Genomic DNA, 27981 nt, shown 5'->3' with positions numbered 1-27981 from the left:
CCAACAGGCCTATGCAGCTGTTTAAAATGTTTTTGAGCAGTCAGTCATTCTAAATTATTTTTTTTGTACTGTGTTTTTAAATGTTTTTATGTTGCTGTACACCGCCCTGGTGTTTTGCAAGGGGGGTATATAAATACTTTTCTAAATAAACAAACAAGCTGGTATTCAGCGGCACACTGCCTCCGAACATGGAGGTTCCATCACAGCCATCATGATTATCCACCCATCTGTAGAAATTGCTCTTTCTCAGCAAAGAGACCTTTAACAAGGCAAAACAAAACCTGATGTGGGGAAGGGAAGTGGGGGGGGCATTAAAGCTCTACTAACCCAGCTATCAGCCACTACAAGTTCCAGTCCTAGCTATTAAGCCTAATAGCCATTGACAGGCCGTTCCCCTGTGAATTTATCTAATAGCCAAATGGCTATTTACAAGCCTGAGCTAGCAGCCATTACAAAATCACGGGCCAATGAACTGCATAACTTGATTATGCACTGCGTGGAGAAACGCTTCCCTTGGTTTGGCCTGTGTCTACTGCCAATCAATCTGTTTCACTGGAGGATCCCTAACAACAGGAGAGGGTAGAACTGAAAGCGGAAGAAGACACACAGGGAACAACCTGCTGCTTACTTGCTCCAAAGTAGCCCCATTAGCTTTAATCATAACAACACGCAGGCCAAGAGAGCCTTCCAGGGTTAGTCCTCAGAGTCAATCAAAACTTGTTTTAATTGGTGAATAAATCAATTAAATCTGCATACATTTGCATACAACTAGAACGATAGTTCTGAGGGAAGCGGAAAGCATATTTCTTTTGGTTTCAGATACATGCATGTGTTTAGTTCAGGAGTGGGGAAGCTCAGTCCTGGAGGCCAAATGTGGCCCTCCAAGCCTCTCTATCTGGCCCTCAGGACTCTCACCAGGCCAAATCCCCTCCCCAGCCATATCCTACCCTAGCCCCCTCTTTGAATGTTTTGGCTGCCTGAAATGTGTCCTTAAACTCTTGATAATGCCTGAAAGGGGTGTGTGAGTGTGTGCAGAAACTAGCCTGCTGTAGAAACATAAACATTTACATTATTTATGTTCTGCCCACTTTTTCCTCTGGCCCTGCCCACCAATGGTGCGTGGCCCCCAGAAGATTACCCAGAAGGGAATGCGGCCCTCGGACTGAAAAGGAATCCTCACTCCTGATTTGGGTGTACGTGAATGTTGCAACTGGTGCCAACTTAGAGGAGGCATTCCTGCCTCATTACTGATCTTTGTTAACTGCTCTGGGAGCCTTTTCGGTAAAAGATGAGGGTAAAAATGCTTTTAATAAATCAATAAATGTAAAATAGTAATGCTACTACTAATAATAAGACATTTCCTCCTCTGAGAGGGTTGGGAATGCTTCTTATAAGACCTGCAGATGGCAGGCACCCTCTTAGAAGTACTTACATTTTTTAAAAATTGACATTTAAAAGCATGTATTGCCCAATTAATTGAGGATGCCTTTTAGTCAACTAAAAAGATTTTTAACTGATTCTTCTAACTGGCTGATAAACAGTGACAGCCCTACTACAGATCACTCATCAAACAAACAAACAAACACACACACACCAGTGATTCTGTCAGGGTAGGACTTTTGGGCAAGTGTTGTCCTGGCCCCGCTCAACAGGAAGATACCCCCCCCCCAATGCAGCAGGCCTTGTTTACCACATTTTAAAGTAAGTGAAATAAAACACACTACCATCTAAACAGGGGAAACCTAGGTAAGACTGTTAAGTCTAGAGCAGAGGTCCCCAAACTTTTCTCCCCATGGACTGATTGAAATTTGCTTGAGGGTCTTGGCAGACCACTTAATAATCTTTCTGCCTATTGTAACAACTGTAAGGTGCTGTGCCAGGTGCTGTACGGTCTTTAATTGTTTTATTGCTTCTTTTATTTCTTATATATTACAATTTGAATTCCATAGAATTCAACATGCAATACAATACAATAAAATACAATATAAGAAAGAAAAGAAGCAAAATAAATAAATAAAATTAAAAATCAGTATGAATACTTAATAGGGACATGCTGCAGACCACCTGAATGAAGCCTGTGGATCACTGGCAGTCCGCGGACCACAGTTTGGGAACCTCTACTCTAGAGTCTAAAACAAGAGGTGGGGAGCCTGTGGGGGCCCTCCAGATGTTGTTGGGCTCCCAAGCTCCCATCAGCCCCAGCCAGCATGGCCAACAGTCAAGGATGATGGGAGTCAAACATGATCTGGAGGGAAGGCCACAGGTTCTCCACCCCTGGTCAAAAATGACTGAACTGCGGTGGTTGTGGCTGGCGATCACTCGTGACCGAGTAAGATTGTCTTCCAAGATAATTTGGTTTGAAGACGCCTGTGCGTGAATTTGTTTTATGTGGGGAGATCGGCGCACGACGATCAACACACAATCTTGACAGAAAAAGGCTTTGATCCAATGGCATGGATACCATGACGATTGGAAGTCTTTTATCTGCTGCAGCCTTCATCCGCCTTCACAGCCGCTGTAACGTACACATTGTTATCCTCCGCCTGTTCTGCCATTGAGGACTTTCTTGGATCGTTCTTTGTCTGGTTCCTTGACCTTACTGCCATGGGTGATCCTGCTGGGAGTACATGACTCCCAACGGCATCGCTCACAGGGTTCATTGGAACACGCAAGCCCACTCACCACTGCAAGGTGACGATCCAGCGACTGAACTGCAGCCACTGATTGAACCCCCAAGCTTAACCGCCATCAACAGAGGGTTCCAACTCACCACGTTGGGGCGCTTGACGATGTTTGCCAGCTTCGTGTGGCTAAACTCGAGGCTAATCACATTGTAGAGCTTCTTGCGTTCGGCCTCTGGGGTTTCATAGTATCGCACAAACTGAGACATGCTCATCTCTGTGCCCTTTTGCGTGTTGACATCCATAACATCCACAATCCGGCGGCTCCCTGGAAGATTTCAGACATCGGGAGCGGGGGGAATACATCAAAGGGTTTTGTTTTGTTGTTTTACAAAAAAATATTTTTATTGGATTTTTACATATTACGAATATCAGCATAGGACACAAAATATGCACAGTACAAATATACAGAGAAAATGTTATTCCCTACAATGCATTTAAAATAAATACAACTGGAAAACTTCAACTTGCAGTAGATAAAGTTGAGAAATAAGGTCCTCTCCCTCCTGCTTAATTACTTTCCTGGTGCCTATTCAGATGATATCCCCCATCCTGAATAGAACTGGAAGCAAGCCACCAAAAAGTGGGTTTTATTTACCAGTATCAGGGAGATCCCAAGTTCAAATAAACATGCAATCTCTCCCCAGTACCTTGTCTCTGCTGTGAGGGGAGAAGCAAAGAGAGGAGCCTACAGTCTATTTCCAATCTTACTCCAGGTACAATCTTGGGGCAGATGGGGAGCGCAGGGCTGTGGAGTCGGTACGCCAGACCTTCGACTTCGACTCCAACTCCTCTATTTTTCTACTGTCCGACTCAGACTCCTTCATAAATGGCAAATGTATATTAACTAGTAATAACAAATTTACTGTAGTAAAATGGTAGCACAAGGCATTTCATCACCACCACGTGAATCCAGAGCTTGGAAAAGTTACTTTTTTGAACTACAACTCCCACGAGCCCAATCCCTGGGGCCATTTACATTTGCCATTATACATTTGCCATTTATGGAATCGGAGTCGGTACATTTCTACCGACTCCAACTCCACCCAAAATTGCTCCCGACTCCAACTCCACGACTCCAACTCCACAGCCCTGGGGGAGGGTCATCTAAACAGGTCTGGTTTCTTGCGGGAAAAGCAAGCATTAAAAAATGAAAGCTGAAGAATAGAATGCAGCTTTGCATGCAATAGAGGGCATGAAAGAACACAGGAAAATAGATCAAGAAGGAAGGGACAACAGTCTCCGGGGAGGGGGAGAATCCTGTGATGACAGGGTGAACTGTTTCACTTCAGAATGACTTTTTTTTTTTTAGGGGAAAAAAGTCCCTAACATAAAACAAAAATACCAAAAAGCAACTCTCTGCAAGTAGAAAGCTAGCATATCAGGAAAGAAAATGTTCTAAGCCCAGAGGTATCCAACACTTCTTTCATACTTGCCAAAACTGTGGCGAACGTGTTAACATTTTTGCCACATGACAAAAAAATAATAATTTTAACTCTATTTTTGGAGGCAGAAAAATACACTGTCTTTTCATTAAGTAGTTCAGGGAAATCAGGTGTAAAGTCAGTTTTAAGACTACACCTCAACTCTGCCTCCAAATTTTTGCCCAATATCTGTGACCTATATTTTGATTTCACCATTCTCACCGCATAAAAATTCGATTTGCAGAGCCACATTGAATGAAAAATTGAAAAGTTTTGGAATGACTGTATTTAGAACTGCAAACTCATTTCAATGTAAAAGATGAGTCCACATTATAACAACTGAATCATCTTTCAAATGCTGAGCACTTTGAAGTAATATCACATCCGTCTCGAAAATGTGCCTCTCCAAAGAAAGAAGCCTCACAAGACTTTGAGATAGTTGAGAATTGTAGACGGCAAAGTGAAATGGATCTTGCATTTTGCAGCGTACAGGACCCAAGGACGAATCTGTGATTGTTAAGGGCAGGGGGGACACTTTTTTGAACTGGTATATGCAATAAAAGTAATTTTATTAAACAATTTTTTTAAAGGTGATAGTAAAAAAAGTAAACCACCAATTTTCCACAAGTCAACAGCTGTTTCACTATTAAGTGGCAACTGTGTTGGACACCAGTGTTCTAGCCCAACACACTCCCTCCCCGTGCTAACTTTCTACTTCCAAGGATTTGGGCTTGTTTGCTTTTTCATGCAAGGACGCATACAGAAATGGTATCTTCCACTTTCTGTCTGAAGTGGCAGTGTCTATTTCACTACCACATTCCACTGGATTTCTGAAGACCAGGTGATAGACCAGGCATTCTGTGGCCTAGTAGCTCGTTGCTAGAAATATTTTTGATAATTGAAAGATTGTGAGAACCCAGTGCATCCACCCAATGAAGAAGGCAGCCCAATTGTCTCCACGATTTACCATTCAGGCCCTGCCTCTTTCTAGCCAGCTTTCATGGCTAGTTCCCTGCAACAGGTATGTCTGGATTACTCAGTCACTCCCAACACAAAAACACAGCAGCAACAGCCTTTTAAGAAAGCTGCATGCTGTGTCTCTGAATGATTAATGGCACATCAGGCGACGGTCAATCTAGCTCAGTGGCAGGGACTCCCAGGGTTTCATACAGGTATATTTCCCATCTCTACTAGGAGATGCTGAGAACTGAATCTAGAATATTTTGCATGCTAGACCCCTTTTCCCGGGGGGGGGGGAGAGGAGGCAATTTAACACCTTGCATACATTGCGACTAGATCACTCAATCATTCCTGCACCAAAAATCCAATGGAATTTACCAATCTGCAACAGAAAGGCTCCCGCTGCTTCTCTGCATGAGTCACTGCTCTAGATCTGATCATATTGGTCTGCATCCATGACTCATGTAGAAACAGAAGGAGTGGGACAAGAGAGGGAAGGGAAATTCTTACTCCTATACATGCTAAAAATAAACTTTTGGTGTAAGAGTGAAGCTGAGCCTCCACTTTTTTTCAGGGGGAGGGAAGCGTACCTCAGCAAGCAAAAATTTGAGAAACACGGGCGTAGATGACTCATCACCCACAAACCCCAAATTGCATCTCTTTGTTACGGTGAACATCTTTGACATAAGTGTTTTTCATTTGAAGCAGGATGTCATTTTGAGAAAAAGTTTGTAAACAACCTATTGATTTACAGAAATGCCAAATGGCTTGTCTTCCTCAACTGCTCTTTTCCCTGAGCTTCTCTTTCCTCAACAGCTGATCACAGCCATTTTGGGAAAATGAGATACCCTCTCCTTGCCTTTGTGGTCAGCACTAGGACAAGCAGTCCTCTATGAAATGTATTTCGCATTAATACGAGCAGAAAGACATAAGCTATCTTCAATTAAAACCAAGGGAACACTTCACATGTACACAGAGTATGCCCCAATTAGCTACAGCTCACCACCAAGAATGCAACACTACAATACTAGTGTATGTACCCTCCTTGGACATGTCAACAGCCTGGTTCACACATAACAGAAAGTCATAGTTTGTCTAGGCAAAGTGTAGTTTGTTTCAGTGTCCAAACCCAGCCCAGGAGACTAACCATGGTTTGTTTTCTGGCAACAAAACACGATGTGAAACCATGGTTTGCTGGTGGCTTACAAACCATGGCTTGTTTTAACTATGGTTTGTTGCTATGTCAAAACCCAACAGCCTTACTTAACCATGGTTTGTTGAGCCAGCCAACATCAGATACAAGCTACAGAGTCACATAGCGGGAGCAGCTGGAAAACAAACCATGATTTGGAGAAACAAGCCTTGGTTTGTTTGCTTGTCTGTGAGATGACACACAGCCTATTAAACAAACAATGGTTTGCCACAGGGGTAACCAACACGTGCCCTCCAGATGTTGTGTCCTACAACTCCCATCATCCCCAACTGCTGGGGCTGATGGGAGCGGAAGTCCAACAACATCTGGAAGGCAAGTGTTGGCTACTCCTGGCTTAGCATCATGTGTGAATGCGGTCAGGGGTATGCCCCACTTCTACACGAACATGTTTGAAGAACCTACATGCCTCTTTCCCACCAAAAACACAATTAGCTGTGGCTCATCAACCGCCACACTACAATATGACAAAACAGATGTACGTATCCTCTTTGAACATGTCAATATCTACACACTCCTAATCTGTAAAATGTGAGGCAGCCAAACTACAGAAATGTAACGTTAGAGAAATCAGGGACATAAAATTGGGGCCTACAGAGCTATGCAAACAGGGAAGACTTCACAGTGCAATCCTATTTCCTATATTTAGCAGAGGATTTAACAGCCACGCTCTCCCTCACCCTTCACAGCTCCCTGCGCACTGGAGATGGTAGATCAGGCTCACACTGGCAAGAGATGCCTGTTGAGGATCTTGCTGTGGCATCCGGGGAGAGAAAAGGAAGTAGGCATCTTTTCCGAAAGAGTAGAGAAAACTGTAACGCTTCCTTTTAAAAGCAAAGGGATGATTACCCAGGCTTGCTAAATGCTAGTGGTGCCATTAGCTCCTTGCTGTGGGCCCAGAGATGAAAAGGCTTCCACCTAACAAACTTGGTCCTAAAAGTGAGAGACAGAGATCACACACAAGACCTCACGACTGTTAATGCATCCTTCAGAGGGCTGCAGCTACCTCAGAACTTCAGGGCTAGCGTTCAAGTCTTTCTCTCACTCTGGCTTACCCTGCAAGGTTGTTGTGAGACTAGTATGGAATAACTGAATAATCCATGTACGCCACCTTTTGGAGGAGTGGCACACAAAAATATCGCACTCAAGATCATTGGGCCTATATCAAGGATAAGCAAGGCTGGATGAGTCGACTTGGTTTTTAACTAGACCCCCTTGGCTCACCAGTCATTCAGAATGATGGCTTGTGGGAATGGGAAGCAATTATTACTGCACCCCATTAGCCACACACTGTGATACAGGCACACCAATCCGCATCTTGGCTACTGCTGATCAGGGATTCTAATACACAATTCTAAAACTGGCCAGCAGAACTGCACAAAGACCTGATCAAAGGCAGCCAATTAATACCCACATTTCACAGGTAGGTAACACAGACAATGACGGATAAGCAATTAGCACAAGGCCAGCCAGAGCAGAGAATTTTATTTTAAAAACAGCGTCAGCCCTCTTAAGTGTAAAATCCCATTTTGCAGCTAAAGAACATTGAGACTCGGAGATACACAGGCAAGTAAGTACTAACTATGGCTTCAGCTTTTTGGATTGTGAAAATATTGGGGGGAGTCAGAAACGCTTATCAGAAATCTACCACAAATCACCCAGAGATCGAACAGTAAATCCTAACCTTTGACCTACCCCAGGTCTACCTAACCTGAGCCCAAAGACTGTCCCCACCCACATATTCCTCCCCAAGGCTCTCAGACTGGGAAGAGATAAGCTGCTCTTGATAGGGCAGTGTAGCGCAGTGGTTACAACAGGTGGCCTTTGGCCAGACTTAACCAAGCGTACTTCACAGGGCTGTTGAGAGGACAGAGGTAATTATGTACACTACCATGGAGGAAAGTGGGATACAAATGTAATAAATAAAAATACTCTGTTTCATCTATCTCTATTTATAAGACATTTATAAACTGCTTAACCACCAGCATTTCTAAGTGGTGTACATAAAAACAAGTCATACATAAAATGGACAACAATAACATCATCAAAAAAACAAACCACGACCTTAAAATGTCCACTGTAACAAGAACGTCTTAGTCACGCTCCTGAAGTTCAGCAAGGAGGGTGCCTGTCTAATCTCAGTTGGGAGGGAGTTCCACAGGATTGGGCCCACTACACTGAACGCACAGCTACTGGTTGTTCTAAGCCATACATGTGGGCCATCAGAAGTTCATTCTGTGGGTGCATGAGGCAGGACACTTGTAATGTGGAGGGCGAGTCTGCCATGTTTGGTGGAAGGAGAGTCACATGGGTTTCCTGACTGAGACTGCCTTTTTTCCCTTCCCACGTCTCCAGGTACTATTCATTCCTGATAAGAGTGCTCACCTCAAGGCTCGAGCAGCCAGTGCATGTGATGCTGTTGAAGTGAGGGCTAACTGCTCAAGGGGGTTAAAGCCTGTGTACACACCATACTTTTAAACCACATGCTTCCCCTAAAGAAGCCTGGGAACCGAAGTTTGGTAAGGGAGTTTTGTGAGAAGTAAACAACAGTTCCCAGGATTTTTTAGGGGATGCCATGTGCTTTAAATGTATGGCATGTAAGCAGACAAACTCAGTGTGCAGTTTTTAAGTCCCTTGACAAGAGTGCTGGAAAGGATGCTTGGTGGAGAGAGAGAACAATGTCAAAGCTATGAGCATATGTGCAGCTTGAAGTTGTGGTGAACTTCTGTGGAATGGTGACACCACCACTCCCATTTTGTTTCCATGTTACGCATTATCTCTCCTCTTCAGTTTTAAGACATTAAATTAGGTTTGTTTATTTGTATTGTCCCGAACGATACAATATGGATCTTTTGTTGTTGTCAAATTTACCTACTGACATTATGGTTATTTGTAATTGTTCCTAGTATGTGTTTTCAATTACTATTGTTCATTCGATATGCTGTGAAAAACTCTGGACACAATCTTGTGGGAAAGTGGCATACAAGTAAACAGATGATGATGATGAATATCCTCCCCAAAGAAGCCCATCGCTCCTCTTCTCTTATAGGATTTCATAACAGAGAAAGTGTCAATCATTTTTCTGCTGCCAAAAGGATTTTAAACCAGCTAATTTTTCTACGAATATGGCATCCTTTCAATTCTTGTCTAAATGAAGACAGACGCTTAGGCTAAACCTATTCCTCTATAAATCAAGGTGGTTGATCTTACCGCTGTGTAAACTGATCTTTAGTGAAAAGGCACCATAGCAGCACTTCCTCAATTTAAAAATGGAAATGGACTGCCTTCAAGTCGATCCCGACTTATGGTGACCCTATGAATAGGGTTTTCATGGCAAGGGGTATTCAGAGGGGGTTTCCCATTGCCTCCCTATGAGGCTGAGAGGCAGTGACTGGCCCAAGGTCACCCAGTGAGTTTCATGACTGTGTGGGTATTTGAACCCCAGTCTCAGTCCAACACCTTAACCACTACACCACACTGGCCCTCAATTTAACCCACCTAATCAACTCAACATATTTCAACTCTACAACCTTTCTTCATAGGAAAGGTTTCCCTCTGACGTTTTGCAAAACTGTTCTTGGTCAGGCATACAGTGGATTATTTTATCCATTCCCCCCTCCCCCACCCTCGAATCCTGCTCCCCACACCCTGTCTGATGAGCTCTGGGAGATAGCTAACCTTTGGCTCTCCAGAGGTTGTTAATCCAACTCCCATTATGTCTGACCATTGCCCATGCTGGCAGGGCCTCATGGAAGTCCAACATTTGGAGTGACACAGGTTAGCCACCCCTGCAGTGGAAGCTGCTGCTGTCAAGACTGTGGCTGATGCTCCCCCCACACACCTTTTTTGCTGCTTGGCAAAAAGCATCTTTCGCCCCTTTGCTGGGCCTTGAACCCTTGTCCCAAAGAGTTCATTGGCTCCCTCAATGTTGCCAGCACAGCCTGATTGGTGCAGGGTATCCATGGATACCGGGGGGGGGCTATTTCCTTATGTATTAAATTTATATCCTGCCCTTCCTTCCAGAAGGAGTCCACGGCAGCAAACGGAACACTAAAAGCACTTTAACTGTTTTAGGATTCTCCAAGTGTTGGACAGGCCGAGACATTGCCAATTTGGCACCCTCCAGGCCTTGTGGACTACAGCTCCCATCAGCCCACTGCTGGGTGGGGCTGATGGGAATTGTAGTCTGAAACATCTAGAGGACACCAGGTTGGCAAGGGTGGCTACTGTGGCAGTGGAATGGCAGCCTCTCTTCCCCTCACACAGACACAGAACTGATGTGCAGGATCGCTCAGTTTTAAAAAATGTCTCTTCCTCCCCCCCTCGCCCAGTGCCTATATTTATACTGCTGCCATTTTCCTCTCTCCACAATACACAAAATTGTAACAATCACAGCAGAGGGAGAGAGAAGTTAAACGTGTCCTACTTTCCCCGTGGAAAAGCTGACTGACAGACATTTCTTAGCTCCGCTTCTTACCCCGCTTCCTTTTTTTTAGCATCTGCAAGCAATGGAGAAAGGGCAAAAAATCCAAACTCTCTCCAGCGCCTAGTCTGAAAAGGGAAAAAGAAGGAAGGCAAAGAGAGTGCTTTGATTTCCACACACCCACCCAACTTGCCTCCCTTTGAGATCACAAGCTGCACCAAGGACTCACAAGCAGCAAGGAATTGTTTTTTCCCTTGTAAAAAGCAGAGAAAAACTGAGAGTCTCAGGATTGCACAGAAGATTACAGGTTCTGAAGCAAAGGATACATAATAATTTAATGAGGTGACTTATGGTGGGTTGGAGACCAATGATTCCTTCTAGGCCTCATCTGTGCTATCCATATCACTTTAAACAGTCATGAATTCCCCCCAAGCATCCTGGGAACTGTAGTTCATTAAGGGTGCTGAGAGCTGTTAGGAGACTCCCTGTTCCCCTCACAGAGCTACAATTCCCTGAGTGGTTCCACAGTCAGTCTCCTAACAACTCTCAGCACCCTTAGCAAACTACTGTTCCCAGGATTCTTTGGGGGAAGCCACGACTGTTTAAAGTGGCATGATACTGGTTTAAATGGGTAGCGCAGATGGGGACTTATGACTGTAACAGTGCTGGCGCCCCACTGCATGGATGGGGCCATGGTCTCGGACTTACCTGACAGAAGCAGGCAGCCACTTTTAATTTCCCACAATGCCCCAGAGAGAGGCACTACAGAGCACTGTGGGAAATTAAAATGGCTGCCTGCTGCCACTCCCACCAGTCCAATGGTGTCCAGGACAGATGTAAGCCCCACAGCTGTCCACAAGAGTTGGGTGCCAATGGCAACCCAGATTGTAAGCCTGCAGACAGGGACAGTGTTATTTTCTTACTCTTACTACAGAGCCTAAAAAACCACATATGCTTTATTAATGTTAACAACAACATCAATAACAATAATAGTAGTAATCTAGTGCTGTTAACCTTTTTTAGCAAGGAAGACAGATCCCAATAGCACAGTATTAGCTACTTTATTTAAAAAATTGTTATAACTTGTTATTGCAGAATGTGTGCAGACTAGGATATTAGGCACGGCATGCAACTTTCTGAAAACCTTGACTTTTTTTAAAAGTTTCTAGCCCTCATCCAATCCAATCCAATCTTTATTACGGTCAAAGACCAGTATACAAATATAAAACAAGCTTCATAAAACAGTTATTAAAATAAAACATATTCAAGTTAAAAATTGGTCGGAATCTAATTATCAAATCTATGAAGGTTATTCACTATTCATTCGCTATTCACAATAATTTAATACAATAATAGGCTGGATAGTAGGAATGCATTAAGATATAATATTATACAGAATGAGAATGATAAATTAATTAAGAATTTTCAATCCAGCAGCATGCAGATGTGCAGATGTGCAGATGTGCAATGTGCAATGTGCAGATAGATAGATAGATAGATAGATAGATAGATAGATAGATAGATAGATAGATAGATAGATAAAACAATTTCAGGGGTCATTTATCCGATTTCTCCTACAGAGAATAGCAGCTGCACAAAATTTAGCAACTTTCTCCATAGTTAATTGTTGTTGATCTCCAAGGAGGTATTCCAAGCACTTTTCCTCACATCTGCCAGGTATAAGGTCCAGAATGGGTTTAATTATTTGATTTCTGAGATCATGATAAGGGCATCTTAGTAGCACGTGGGCAATAGTTTCGACCTCATCCTCACCGCAGGGACATTTCCTGTCACAATATGGGATTTTATTAAATCTACCATCTAAGAGCATTGATGGTAGGATGTTCATTCTTGCGAGAGAGAATGCCCTGCGGTGATTGGGGATAGTGAGGTTAGACAAATAGGGCATTGGGGTTAAAAACCTTGGGTTATACCTATGTTTTCTGACTTGCATTAGATGATGTTGATAATCAATATCTTTAATTCTTTGTGAGATGATCATCTTAGCTTTTGGGTAACCCATTTCTTGAATCGCAGGAATAGAAAAACCCAGATTCTGAATTTTATCTGTTATCAACTTTACCCAAAGAGATTGAAAATTATCTTGAAGGATCTGGGGAGAAAGCCCAATGGGATTAAATTTCAATTTCAGTCAAGTGGAAATTCTCAAAGCCCAAATCCTGGATTCAATAGTTGGCAAACCAGCCTCAAGTCTAAGAATGAAACTGGGAATGCATTTAGGGACTACAAAGATAGTTCGCAGAAAAGAATTTTGAATCGATTCAAAAACAGAAAAGTTCTCATAAGTAGTAACTTGTACCCCATATAGTAATTGAGCAATTACTTTGGCAACAAATACTTTAATTGCTGGAATAATAAGCTGGCCCCCTTTATTAAAAAAATATGATAAGAGGGCTTTCAGCCTTTTTTTAGCATTCCAGACCGTTGCCTTGATCTGCATTTGCCATGATACAGTCGATTGAAATGTTAAGCCTAAGTACATAACAGTATTTATTTGTTCAATTGAGTGACCCTTAATTTGCCAGCGGTGTTTCGATCTTTTTTTTGTAAATATTAGAACCTTGGATTTCTCATAATTAATTGACAGCAGCTCCTTTGAACAAAATGTGGCCAGAGCTGCCAGAAGTCGCCTAAGGCCAACCAAGGATCTTGCCAACAGAACTACATCATCGGCATATAAAAGAATAGATCTAGAACTGCCGGCTAATATCGGTGCATGGGCAGAAATAGTAGCCAGGGAATCTACTATTCCATTAATATATATGTTAAATAGCAGGGGAGCTAAAACACACCCCTGCTTCACCCCTTTAAATGTGGGGATTGGATTAGATAAATGGCCCTTGTTGTTACATCTAACCCGTAGGTATGTGTCCAAGTATAGTCCTCGAATCAATAGCAGGAGTCTTTTATCAATATCCATGGCACTTAGTTTCTCCCAGAGTCTTTCACGGGAGATGGAATCGAACGCTAGTCTAAGGTCAATAAAGGCTGTATACAACATAGAATCAGGCTTAGTCGAGTATTTGGATATTAGATGGTATAAAATTAAGGCCTGATCAATAGTTGAACGTCCAGGCCTAAAGCCTGCTTGTTCCTGGGCCAATAAATTCTTTTGTTCCACCCAGGTATTCAGTTTATCTAGCAAAAGGGTCACATATAGTTTGCTAATTATATTCAGTAGGCTTATCGGTCTGTAATTGGCTGGGTCAGTATAAGAACCTTTTTTGTATATTGGAATAATTATTGCATGGCCCCACTCTTTAGGGATTTGCATTGAGTTGTTAATATAGGTAAACAAAGCAGCTAATAGAGGGGCCCACCATTCCGGGTTTAGTTTAAACACTTCAGCTGGGATGTTATCACTGCCAGGGGCTTTTCTCAGCTTGAGTTTAGCAATTAAGTCGAGTACCTCCGGTATAGCAACCAGAGCCCATTCGGGGATTTCAGCTTCTGTGTAATGTATTACCGTGCCATTATCAATATTCTTTTGATACAGTCTGGCAAAATAATTCACCCAGGTGGTTGGAGAGATATGGCAATCTAGATTGGATAAAGGTTTTGGCCAATTATACGAGACAAGTCTCCAGAATAACGTAGGGTTTTTTAGTTTGGAAGCAAATAATAAGCGTAGCCAGGTTTTATTTAGATCCATCTTCTTTTTCCTTTTAAGCAAATTCTTATATTGTTTCTTTGCCGTGCAATATGTCAATAGATGTTCAGGTGATCTATTTATTTTATAGGCTTTATATATTGATGTTAACTGTTTCTTATTATCCCGACATTCTTGATCGAACCATGACTTTGATATTTTGGGGGGATTTGTCCTATTACAATTGGCCGTTGTTAAGAGGGATTTTTGGAAAGAAACTACCAGGTGCTGAAAGTAAGGTGAAGGATCATCGGGATAGATTGTTGTAATGATAGAATCTTTTATCTTTAGGATCTCTGAAGAGTTTAGCCATGCATTTAATTCTTTCTCTACTTTGGGAATCCATCTCAGCCTGCCCGGGCCAATATCCACCTCTTTTTTGGTAAATATCTAGGAGCCCAGCGATAAAGGTATTGCACTACAATTAAGGAGAATATTTAAAGGTCGATGGTCGCTCTCTGGGCGATCCTCCACTTTGAAGTTATCCACTAATTGAAAAAGTTCCTGCGATAGAAAGACTAAATCAATTTGTGATGCTCCTCTCATTGATAAATAAGTAAGTTCCCCTTCTAAATCCCCACAAGTACGACCGTTTAAAAGTACCAAATTTAATTTAGTCAAATTTTGCATCAAATAAATGCCAGTGTGATTTAATCCACTATCTCTTGATTGTCTTGCGGGGATGTTAAAGAGGCCTTCTATTTGGGGAGGAATCATTTGGTATTTGTTATATAAAGCAACATTAGACAAACCTAATCTGGCATTGAAATCACCAGCAACTATCAATAAAGCTTCAGGATATGTAGCAATTAAATTCTCCAGATAGCCTTCCAATTTCACTGCTTTGTCAATGGCAGTTTTTTTATCTTTACTCGGTGGTAAGTATACGTTGACAAGCAGTAAGGAATAGGAAGGCGGTCTTATAATTATAGCTAAAGCTAGGTTTGGCAAAGTTTCGAGCTTGACAACTTGAGCATTAATTTTGGTTGTTACAAATATACAATTACCACCTTTTGGGCGGCCACCTCTGGAACTTTGGTTAGCCTCTAATGAAAAAGGGGCATAGATGGGGCTCGTCCATTATCCAGGTTTCTTGTAAGAAGATAATGTCAAATTGAGCTAAGAAATCAGTGGTATATGGGTCTAGATCTTTATTCTTCCATCCAGCTATATTCCAGGAGGCGATCTTTAGCTGATGTAAGCTTGAGGGAAAACCTTGTCAAGTTTTGGGGAGCCGAGGAGCAGAAAAATCCTCAAGTAATGTTTTTTCCCCAGCCTTCAATTCTAAAGGGGACATGAAATTAGATTGTCCCAGGGAGCTAGGCATTGATGGTATATACATGCTTGATCCTTGTCTGGGGTTCTCCTCAGTTAAAATCTCACAGGAATCCTTGTTCTCTTTTCCAGTATGATGTAGAAGGGGCGAGTTTCGTGTTTCTAAAAGTTCTGGGCTTGGTCGTCCGCTCTCAGATCTAATATAGGGATCATCAGTTTGCCCCTTTCTTTTCGCTTTTAAGGTGGTCACTAAGTTTTCAAGATTTATCAAAATTTCCGATTGTGCTTCTGTTGATAGTGCAGAATATGACTCAATAGTGCAGAATGATAGTGCAGAATATGACACCCACACCCCTCCTTGTGACTGCCAAATCCAGAATAGTAGAAACTGCAGAATAAAGTATTCAGCAGAACAGCAAATTTGCAAAATACATACACTAAGAATGCAAAATGCAGCTTCTCTCAGGTGAAAAATTTAACTGCCTTCCAGAGTTGTGGTTTTTTAAAAAATGTAAAATTAAATACCCAGAGTTCATGCAGCCCTATCAATAGTCTGTCTAGCCTGTGGTTTTCAAACTTTCTGTCTTGAGATAATCCTTTCCAACACTGACTTTCTGCCAAGGTAATCCTGCAATTCTGAGGTGGGCATACAGTTCACACAGGACGCTGGCCAGGCCTAGCTAACCTTCCTGTTGCCATGCATGAATTAATACCCAACACAGAAAACACCCAACCTTCCCCTACACCTATATACAGGCATACCCCACTTAACGTTACCCCGCTTAACGTTGCCTCGCTATAACATATACTTTATTGGCATGACGCCGCTGCCATCTAGTGGTGATTGCGTGCAGTACAAGTGAAGACAACTGCTTCCCTTAAAGGTTATTTTTGCTTAAAGTATACTCTCCGGTCCCATTGCATACGTTAAAGCGGGGTATGCCTGTATAGTGGGTGTGGGAGGGTGTAGATTTTATTACCTTTATAGCTTGCTTTTCCTCCATGGAGATCAAGTAGTGTACGTGTGTCTCCCCCTACCTGGATTTTACAACGACCCTGTGAGGTAAATTAGGTTGAAACGGAGTGGCCCAAAGTCACTTCACTGCCAACCTGCCAACCAGCTTCGCTGCCAACCAGTCATTTGAACCTGGGTCTCCCCAGTCCTAATCTGACACATTAACCAGGGCCAGCGGCAGACATGACTGGGGCCTTGGGCACCAGACTGTCCTGGACCCAGGTTGTTGTACTCCCCAACAACCCCTCCCAATGCAGGCAGTGCAGGCTTAAATAGGCCTACCTCCTTGTCAATGTGCTAGTGGTGTGCATGCACACCTGCCACCATCCAAGATGGGGTTGTGGTGGCAACCCTTTAGGGACTCCCCATGGGGTGGTGGTATGAGTGTGTGCGCTACATGCTGATACACCAACACAGGAGGTAGGTGGGGTGGGCCTATTTAAGCCTGCATCGCCTGAATGGGTGGGTGTTGTCTGAGAGGGTGAAGCCCCTGCTCCACAGCAGCGTCAGGTTGCTGGGCATGATTCACCCCACGAACCAATGCCGGCACAGATCGCAGATCAGAAGCTCCATCCTCCCAACCTAAAGGAGGACCCTTCTGGGCCACAGGGGGCCTCTGCCAGTGCCCAACCTGGCCACCTGCTGGCACCAGGTCTGACTCTAATCACCACACCACCATTACTGATCTACTTATTGAGGAACCCCAGATAACCCCAAAACACAGCAGAATGGCAGCAAGATGTGAGTAAATGGCAGCAAGATTACAATTAACATTCTGCAGTGACTTCCGCAAAGGCTTTGTGAAGACATCACAAACAAACCATGGTTCAGAGGCTATGGAACTGGTGCTCTCTTCCCCTCTTGCACATAGGTTCCTTCCTCTGCTTTCCTGGTTTTCTCTAACCATGGTTCGCTCACAGATTCCAAATGGACTAACCATAGTTTACACTGTCTCCAAACCATGGTTTGGAAACCCACTTTATACTATGGCTTCAAAGCATGGTGAAGTATGGTTAAAAAAAGTAACAAGCAGAAGAAGGAACTCATGTGCAAGAGGGAATGAGTCAAACCCTACTTTGTGATGCCTCAACTGGTCCAAAGAAGTGTTAAATTAAAAACAGGCAAAACACACCAACCCTCATCTCGGGACTCATGAGGCCCTTTAGAAAGGAAAACCAGTGATATTGTTGACTTTGGATCAGCACTCAAATCCAGGACAGAGAAACTGAAAAGCCCTATTAGTCAATAAATTTCAACACATCTATTTGTGCTTCCAAGCATTGTCTGACGCTTCCCAGTAAGACAATTTTGTTCAATTTCACTTTGCTTTGTTTTTCAAATTATGCCACTTCTCCAATTGTTATTTTGGCTCGGGCTGACTGATAAATGTGATCTGAAACACACATACACCAAAGTTAACCTCTGACCTAACATTCAAATGTGCATTGATAGGGCTGTGTCACGACAGCCACATTTCTCAAAATCTGTAGCAATTGATGTACATCTCTGTGCGTCCCACACCCATTGCTGAGGGGGCCAAAGGTCCCCCAAAAGGCAGAATCACTTGCCACATACAAACATTCCCAGTCACTCTCTGCAAACACTTGCCCTGCAGGCAAGCAAATGGTACAACAGCTTGAAGACTGAGAAGGCAGGACAGGATCAAAAGCTTTATAGAGCCAGATGGGATCCTATTCGCTCCATCTGTGGCCAAATGCCTGCTGGCCAGAAGCTACAATGCTACCCTCTCACCACCAGCAGTGGTGGCACTGCAGTTCAGCAAAATCAAGGCAGCCATCACCTGCCTGCAAGCAGACAAGGTAAAGGGGACATGTCCTCTCCTGCCCTCCTCCCAGGTTCAAGATCCCCTTTGACATACTCAACAATTTATGAAGCCTCCCTCCTCTTCCCACAGCACAAGGACTCCACCGTTGCATCATGGGATACACTCCCACAATGCAGCAGTACTGATGACATCACGTTGCAATGTATCACACCAAGGCAGTGTGTGTTTTGTGGTAACAGCCCCCAAATGCATATCATAACACTGGACACAGAATCTCACCTTTCAGGATTTTTTGTTTTGTTTTTAAAACAAGTTTCTAGCTCCTTGCTGGAAGCTATCTAGTAAACTCTCAAAAGCCAAAGCTGGGGAGGGAGACATAGGGGTTCCGGTGCTGGATGTGTATCCTATAGCTAGGATATAAGAATAAATTATGCACAATATGCAGATGTATGCACATGTGCATCATTTATACAGGTTGCAGATGTCCTTGGTACAAAATTCTATATTTTCAGCAAGCATGTGCACAATGAATCCAGCAACGACTTCGTATATTTAGAAAATCTAAAATGCAATGAGACATCAGCAATGTTATATTTAAAAAGAAAACACACACACGCGCACACATTATATAAAACAGCTACTGAACAACAGATCATAAACAAACTCCATCTGGGAAGAACCCACCTCCTTATAATACAAAAAACATACGCACAGTGAAATCACACGCATTCTAGCGTGTCTTCTCTGAGCTATAAAACACTACATGTCATTACTACCAAGGAAGTGTATAGCTTCCAGTTGGGTTAACATGGCTAGGAAAATCATTATTTTATACTTATTAGGCAGTGCTCTTAGACACCACAGACTTCTAAGACATTAATAGCTGCCCTTGCTCCTTGTTATCCGACAGATAAGCTACTCATCTTTAGCAAAATAGGTGCAGCTACTGCTTAGATCAGCCTTCGCCAGCCTGGTGCCTTCCAGATACTTTGGACTGCAACTCCCATCAACCAGCCAACACAGCATAGTGGGGAAATGCCGTAACACATACAACTGTCTTGTGAACAGCCACATCTCAGAGCACCTACAGTGAACAAGTTTCCTCCAAGCGACAAAAAGGGAAAGCTTCCATAACACAAAAATGATGTTGTCCTCTGAAACCCATTCAGGCTGCCGGTGTGCCACAAACAATTTAAGGATGCGCGATGATCCCTAAAGGATCAAGCCATGGGTCCATTCAGTCCAGCATCATTCATTCCACAGTGGTGAACCAAATACTTCTAGTGAGCCCACAAGAAAGGCAGGAAGAAAGGCCCATCAAAGTTGACCACCTCCAGGATCTAATACAATTCTCAAGATACACTATCTTTGAATATGGAGGCTTAATTTAACACAGGCATGTGGGGGCAAGTAGACATAGGTGATTTGTGGGCACGCAGTCTAGTAAAGTGGTGTGGAGTAGTCATTTTTGTGCATTCATTTGCACAGTTTACATAAGGTACCCATAAGCATCTCAACACCTTTGGATGCCTTCTCCCATAGAGGTCATCTCTCACTCTCTCTGTCCTCCAAAGTACCAACACCACCATCTCTACTTTCCGTCAGCTCCTGAAATAAACTTACCAACTAGCAGCTTCACATCTCGAACAGTGAAATCAGGGTCCGGCATTCTGAAATTAGCAAAAGGGAGCGGGGATTATGAAATGCTATCAGCAGATCAATTTGAAATTCAGGGAGATAAGCACAGAGAAGAGGAAATTTACAGACGAACTGCCACCTTGGGCTGTCCCAATCTCGCTCAGTGCTGCAGTCTGCTTTCTGACAGTGGCTGGCTACATGAGAAGATCACAAGGAGGGTACAGGAATACCCCGCTATACGGACCTTCACTTTACAGACACTCGCGAGTACAGACATATTTACAGTAGCACCATTCCAGTTTATGTACGCTCGCTTCGCAAGAACGGACACTTAACGGCATGACGCCACCGCCCGACCAGTTTCCACCTACAAACTTTTTCTTAAAATATGGCCTACTGTGTTTATTTTAGTTATAAATGCGTTATTTACATCAGTTATGCCCGTATATGACGATTGCAGTGCAGTATATGCATTGATAAGTGAAAAAAGGTAGTGCTTCACTTTAAGTACATTTTCGGTTTACGTACTCGCTCTGGACCCATTGCGTACGTTAATGCGGGGTATTCCTGTATAAGATCCACAACCTTTGTTAATTCCTCAGATCTGATGCTCAGGCAAGTGTATAGTATCTGAGCATGCAAGCTAGGCTCCTAGGTATTGTGGCTGGTAGCCATGAACAGGTCCATGCTCCATGTATTAATGTATTCCTTTCTCTAAAGCCATTTTATGCTATTGGTCCTCATTATATCTGTGGCTATGAGTTCCACAGGTCAATCCAGAGCTGTATAAATTTGAAGCTTGTTTTCTGTTTTAAACATAGCAATTTGGGGGCTGGAGAATGACCTGGTGGTAAAGATTAGTGAGAAAAACCAAACTGTGGATTTCTTCTTCTTCATACTAATAATACTTAGAATGTGTATCACCACTTTGTTAGGTATTCAAAGTGTGTTACATACATTATCTTAGTTGTTCGGACAACAGCCCTGTAATGTAGGTCAGTGTTTCCCCCATATTGTAAACTAAATGTATGAGAGGGGGGCAGGGAGCTTAGGCAAGCCACCTACTGAATTCATGGCAGAATCAGGATTCGAACTACAGGCTTCCTTGTTCACAGCTCAGGCCATTTAGTCAGTATTTGACTCCAGCCCATTATGAGGTCTCAAACAGCAGCAAGGGCCAAGTAAAATTGCCAAATCCAGACCAAAGACGGCTCCTGTACCTTTTTGACAGGGCATGGAACCCCAAACCTCCAGATATTGCTGGAACTACAACCCCCTTCATCCCTGACCGCAGGCCATGCTGGCTGGCGCTAATGGGAGTTGGAGTCCGACAACATCTTGAGGGCCACAGGTTCCTCATACCTGCTTTGTGGGAACAGATAATTTAATTCTGTGCAGCTTTTCTCTTCATGCTGTTGCTGAGGCAAGAGAAGCCACACCTGGCTGAATTCCCCCAAAGCCTTTAAAAGGGACAGTAGCCCTCTTAGGAACCTCACACAATTTGAAAAACACTCATCTAGCTCACAAAATCTTCTCCCATCTCAGCTTTTATGCCCATCTCCATGTTAAAGGGAGACATTCCCAGTGCCAGCCAATCCATTTTGGAATCCGCTTCCTTTGGAAATTCTACAAAACCAGGACTTGTGTGTCTTTCCAGAAGCAATTATTTATATTTCATTCAAAATGGCCATCAGTGGCCGGGGAGAGGGTTGGATGTTTGTCTCATTCCCCACCCCAGGCCCTTGAAGTAGGGTGGGCTGGGCACCCGATTTAATTAAAAGAGAGATATTATTAAACATTAGGAATACTATCTTACTTAATTCCCAGTCCATCCTTACTTCTGAAGATGAGGGGGACTCGAAGTGCTTCTCGCTGCACATACTCAAAAGTGAAATCTGGTTGGGGGGAAAAACATGAGAGATTGAAAAAAGACGTAAGATAACAAGAAAAGCCCAGCAGGGTCTGGCCAGAAGTCCATCTAGCCCTGTTTGTAAGAGTAGCTTGCCAAAGGCCTCCAGGAAATCCACACACAGAGCATAAAGGCAACTTATTTATTTACTATATTTATATCCCACCTTTCTTCCAAGGAACTCAAGGCAGCTCTCCCTCCCTGCCATTTTATCCTCACAACAACCCTGTGATGTGGGCTAGGCTGGTCCACACATAATACTAAGCCATGGTTTCTTAAACTAGTGTTATGTGTAAACAGCCCCATGGTTAAACTATGGTTAAACTATGGTTGGGTAGCCCCATGGTTAAACTATGGTTTGTTTACTGCCAACAAACCACAGCTTGTTGTTGGCTGATAAACCTTGGTTTGTTTTAAGTATGGCTTGGCATTATATGTGGACTCAGTACTTCCCCTTAACCACAATTTCTTTGGCCATCCGGATATTGGATATTTTTACTTATTCATGAGCTTTATGCTCACTATGTTGATGTCTGCTAACTGACTTGTTTTTTTTAAAGAAAAATTACCTTGTAATATTATGTTCTTTATGATGTATTTAGACAGGGTTTTTTATGTGAACCTCTCTGAGGACAGATGTATTTGTGGAAAACGCTGTATATAAATAACTTGACTATGACAATGAAGCCCAACAATTAATCATACATTCTTCCTTCCTATATTTTCCCCTTTCTCTCAAAGTGTCTCCATTTGTGTGCAAATTTTGCCACCAGGTATTTATAAAAAGCAACAAAGAACTCTGAATGCACATTTTAATATCCCGTTTTTGAGCTGCTCAGATTACGGGTCTGGAGACATACAATGCAGGCGCCTTGCTGAACCTAAGCAGGTCCTAACTGGCCATGCAAGGGATTGAACCTGGGATCCTTTGCATGCAGGGCAGATGCCCTGCCACTGAACTACGGCCCTTCTACCTTGGGATTCCATGAAGGCAGGAAGGTGTCAGACCCTTTTAAGCATTTGCCAGCATATAATCATGAATTTGTTTTAATAATCACTTGTCTTTTAAATTTAAATAAATTTTGCAACGGAGGTACACTTCAGAGGACACCTGGATTTGTGTTTTTAAAAGCTATTCACTATACATGATCGAAAAAAATATGAGTGAAATTATAAGGTTGCCTTATTGCTGGAGATGGGTTCTAGCTCCATTTTATAATTGTTTAATGCTTGCTACCGGGTTTTTCGTTATATTGTTTTAATATATCTCCTCCAACAGTTTTTCTTTGTATAAGGCCCAAAGAGCAATAATTACCGGGCATGTAGTAACTTTAGGAAAGAAAGAAATATATTTACCTAACTGTGACCTTTCCTTCTAACCAGAAGCAGTAGTTTCAGTGTACTACTTTCAGACCATATACTCCCCTTGTGTTTTTGCTTTTTTAAAAAAAGTTATTAATTTATTACATCTTATCCCGACCTTGCCTCAAAAAAAGAAAAGAACTCAAGATAGAATACATAGAGATCGTTTAAATCCACACAACAACCCTGTGGGGTAGATAAGGCTGAGAGAACCAGTAAGATTATGGCACAGGAGTGATTTGAATCTAGGCCTCTTCTGGGTCTCAAAAAAAACCCTTTTATTGAGGTGTTGGTCATCTATCCGTGAAAGTGATTTTAACTGACTAAATGGTCAAGAGAAATAATCAATTGAAATTTCTTTAAAAGAGATCTGGGTTTTCCAGAAAAATATGAATTGGGTAATTTACATTGGAAAAAAGTCAGTTTGCAATGGAAAATTTATTGATGTTCTAGAACTAGAGAGTGGTTTATTTTCCTTGTATTTAATAAACAAAAATAAAAACTTTGAAACTGCCAAGCTTGACTAATACTGTATTTGCAACTGGCTCCCACTCATAATGAAATTATGAAATAGAAAAATTTCCACTGAAATATACAACACTGAAAAAAAATCCACCCTGCATCACTGCTTTAAACTGTGCCCTGTCCAATTTAGATTTAAAACAAACACATATACCTCTAACTCAAACTGATTTAGGCTGCAGTTTTGTACACTAACTATAGTGTAAACCTCACTGAACACACTAGAACCTGCATCTGAGTAGACATGCATAAGGATTGCATTGTGTGGTTGCAATTCTACATACTCTTACTAGAGAGTAAGCCCCATTTAACTCAGTGGGACATACTTTTGAGTCAACATGTTTAGGGTTGCTTTGTAAAGCCATTCAAGGAGAAGAGGGTAATAGAAGTCATGCAATCAAGTCGATTGCGGGAGGAGGGGGGGCAGGAACTAGACAAAGACCTAAGAATGAAACTGAAAACTGATTCTAGAAAATAAAAGCAGCATGGACAAGGAACATAGATTATTGAACTTGTGTATAACACTTAACCCAAATAGGCTCCACGATCTTAAATATCAAGGCCAACCCCATAGCCGAATGGGGGGGAGGGATGTCACACAAGGTGAACGGCCCAGCCATAATCCTGACTCAACCCTCAAGCAACAATAGCACGACTTGCTCCTAACATCCTACAAACGGGTTGGGGGAAAAAACCTTAGCGCATCCTTGGCAGTTGGCTGGCCAACAAGACCTCCTGATAAAAGAGGAAGGGACTAGGGCAGGCCCTGGGTCACTCTGTTGGAAGCAAGCGTTGGCAACTTAAGTCTGCTGTTCTCACAGTCACCTTGCTGCTTCTGGACAGCACTGGAAGTAAAGGCAGGCCAGGTCTGCGTGGGCACATCGGTGCGGAAAGGCGAAGGCCCGGGGTCTAGATCGGGTGTGTAAATGATTTCGTTTTATTTCTACAAAGCCCCTGCGCCCCACTGGAAAATTGCAATCGCCATCCGAAGAGGGCCCCGCAAACCAACGCCCGCCCGCACACAAAATGCACGTCTGCAAAAGGTTCGTTTCCTGGCCAGACTCCCCTGGTGCGAATCGCCCATTCATTGCCTCTTCTCCAAGCCCGCTCTCCTCCTCCCCTCTCGCTCTTCGTCACCGGATCCCCCAGAATGGGGGACGCTGGCGGGAAATACGAACTTTACCAACCAATTTGCACGTGGAAAAAAGCCGTCGGGTGGTTAATTTTTTTTTTTTTGCAAGGCAGGTAGGAAAATCCCTTTCTCCCCCAGATACGCACATACTCTCTATGAGAGCAACCGGGCCCAGTCCTTTGCAATACATTTTATTTCATATTTTTCTCCCTCTTTTACTGCATAGTTTACCTTTCCCCTCCATGGGCCGCACGAAATCCCCGCGGTACATTTTGGTCTTCAGTTTCTCTTCCAAGCTGAAGCCGCGGATGCTGACGATGTCCTCCACGTCGGAAAGGTCCTCGTTTTCGTCGTAGAGTCTTCTGCCGATCGATCGCTGCAGGGCGGGGGTGGTGACGGTGGAGAACACAACACACACACGGGTACGTGGATGCACACATGTCACGCGTGCAAAAAGGCTATAGCTAGCGCTTCGTTTGAAGGGGGGCGGTGAACAAAAGATATCGGGGGGGGAGATCGTGCCTATACAAACATACCCGGTTTGGTCGTTACAGGGCAAGATCCTCAAATAAATAAAATCATGGGCGCAATTTAACACTGATGGGCCCAGAGGGCTTGCAACATGCAAAAGTTTAAAAAGATGGGCATCGTATTTCGGACTGTGATGGGGGCCTAAAATTTCAAAATGCGACCAGAACGTATTGATGATGGAACTGGAGGACGGCCTACTCCCCGTGACTCCTCACCCCCAACTTAGCTAACCCCAAATGAACAGGTGACACGCGTACGTATTGCGCGCACGGTGCTCAGTCGCGAATGCTGCGAGTCGAGAGGCCCGCCCGCAGTTGTGGGCTCAATCGAGGCTTGCTCCCTATGCCAGTCAAACAGGACTGCTGTGGGAATTCAACCCCACCGCAATCAACGGAGGCTTTTGGGGGGGAGCAACGTCCCCGTGCTTTTGCAAAGAACCGGGGGCGCACATCTCATCCAGGAAATACAACGCCAACAAACATGACCCCCGCACGGTCAGAGCCACGCGGAAAACCAGCAGGGGAGGGGGTTCCTAGGCAGTCCCTCACTCCCACGATCGCGGGGTTTTCTTCCCCATCACGCGTCGCAAAAAAAAAACCAAGGGGGGGGGAAGTAAGACCAGCAATTCTCTTGCAAAAGGAAACAAACTCGGCAAAGCCCGGGCAGACATTTACACAATCCAACTGTTTCCCTAGTCACACCGGAAGCCAGCCTTTTTCAAAACACATTGCATTATGTAACACCATGGGATCTGTTGGGATAGGATTTTTCCCCCACGCACGCCTTTTGCAAGCCCCCTTTCCACGTCCCCTTCCCTCTCCCAAACCTAGCATGACGTTCAGTGCGTTTAAAAACAAAACAACCCAAAGCTGCGGGACTACGGTGTGCTTTAGGCCAATGGGGGGGGAGAGCTAGGAAGGAGTTAACTCTCTTGCACCCACCCCCGCTCCACAAGGCAGGGAAGGCGAGGCCCAGGACTTGAAGGAACCCACCGCAGCCACGCCGAGGCTGGCCTTGCGTGGCTTGCCTGGAGGGGCATCGCTGCCCGTCGGGAAGGCAGCAACAGCCCCCAAAGCACGCGCAAGCCCAACTTGCAAGCCGAGCTTCCTCGGCCCTCCGTTCCCCCCCCCCTCGCGGGAGATCGCACTCAGGAGGAAGGGGGGGTACGATGCACCAGCTGTACACCCCCCCTCACACGCTTCAGACGCGCCGACGTTTTCCCGCAAAGCACTTAAAAAATAGGCATGCCCACCTCCAAGCCCGATTTAAAGCCCCATCCAGCGAGCAGCTCTCCAAAACACACACCCCGCCAGCTCCCCTCCGCCCAGCAACAAACCTCTCTCTTGGCATAAATGAGAAAGGCAGGAGGGGGGACCCCATATCAGCAAAACCGCTGGAAAGCGATTTCTCTCTCCCGGCACCCCCGCTCCCCAAAACATACCAGGAATAATAAAGAGAGTAACTACACACCAATCTTCTTCCAGAGTCTTTCTCTGCCTCCATCTTTTGAAGAGTTTCATCTCTTAATTGTCAACAGTTCCTCCTTTGGGTCCTGCTGCAAAGGTGCTGTTGGGGTTCTTCCTGCCGGGGGGCTGGCCCCAAACAAGGTTGGGGATGTAGAGCAAACGAAAGAGGGGGGAGGGGGGAAACCCCACCAAATTCCCCCCCGCGATCCTTTAAAAACAACCCAACCAACCCCCCCTCCAGAAGGCCATCCGGGTCTCTGCAAAGTTTTTTTTCCCTCCCCCTTTTGCAATTTTGCAATCAGCACTTCTGGGGTGTGTATGTGTTTTAGGTGCGGGAGAGGGAAGAGCTGGAGGTAAACCAGTAGCACCAGCAGCAGAAGAAGAAAGCGAGAAGATCAATCAATTGGGGGTTTTTTTTGGAGGGGCGGTTGTTGTTTTGTTTTTGTTGTGTGTGTTTCTTATGCAAAAAAAAGAAAAAGTCCTTAAACAATCATTTCCCAGCCTTGAGAATGCAGGGAGGGGGGAGGCGAGGGCTCAGGAGGACGCGCAGGCGTCATGGCAGCCCCCGGAACGTAAACATTGGGGCGGGGGCGGGGGCGGGGGCGGGGGCGGGGGCGGGGGATCCCGGATTTGGGCTCCCAGCCCTACAGATTGCAGCCGCCGCCGGGTGCTCATATCGGTGAGTGTTGTTGTTGGGTCACGAGTTTGCTAAAGCACGCAGGCGCTGAAGCTTGTGTGTGTTGTTGGGGGGCTGAGCATGGGGGCTTTAGAGAGGGGGCAGATCCGTGCTCTCCAAGTGCCAAGGAGAGTTGGAAGCGGACATTGTTTCCCAAGCGCCCCCCCCCCCGAGAGAAAGCCAAATTTGGAGAGTGGGAGGGAGGAAAACAGGCTGGCTGGCAGAGAGACCCTGAAGCCTGCAGGAAGTACCGTCTGAAGTAGAGCTGCTGCTGCTGCTGAGGTGAGTCCAGAGTGCAAAT

General features: G+C 44.2%; 1 protein-coding gene across 4 annotated transcripts in view; it reads right to left on the bottom strand.

Annotated features, from left to right (window-relative positions):
- The window catches only part of KDM2B (lysine demethylase 2B), a 119091-nt gene extending 91569 nt beyond the window's left edge, over positions 1-27522 (bottom strand). For 2 of the 4 annotated variants that reach the window (XM_061603183.1, XM_061603184.1), the window contains exons 1-5: positions 27009-27522; positions 25239-25383; positions 21899-21977; positions 20068-20114; positions 2771-2949 (exon numbers count right to left, since the gene is read on the bottom strand). In XM_061603183.1, the coding sequence (XP_061459167.1) occupies positions 2771-2949; positions 20068-20114; positions 21899-21977; positions 25239-25383; positions 27009-27041 (483 nt within the window). In that variant the 5' untranslated portion in view covers positions 27042-27522. Of the gene's footprint in view, positions 1-2770; positions 2950-20067; positions 20115-21898; positions 21978-25238; positions 25384-27008 lie in introns of those variants that run through there. The other 2 variants (XM_061603185.1, XM_061603188.1) reach the window with 2 other exon arrangements.
- Between the last annotated feature and the right edge of the window lie 459 nt (positions 27523-27981).

The sequence above is a fragment of the Rhineura floridana genome, chromosome 19 (assembly GCF_030035675.1).
Source record: "Rhineura floridana isolate rRhiFlo1 chromosome 19, rRhiFlo1.hap2, whole genome shotgun sequence".
Lineage (NCBI taxonomy): Eukaryota > Metazoa > Chordata > Lepidosauria > Squamata > Rhineuridae > Rhineura > Rhineura floridana.
This window is presented reverse-complemented; position numbering and strand designations above follow the sequence as displayed.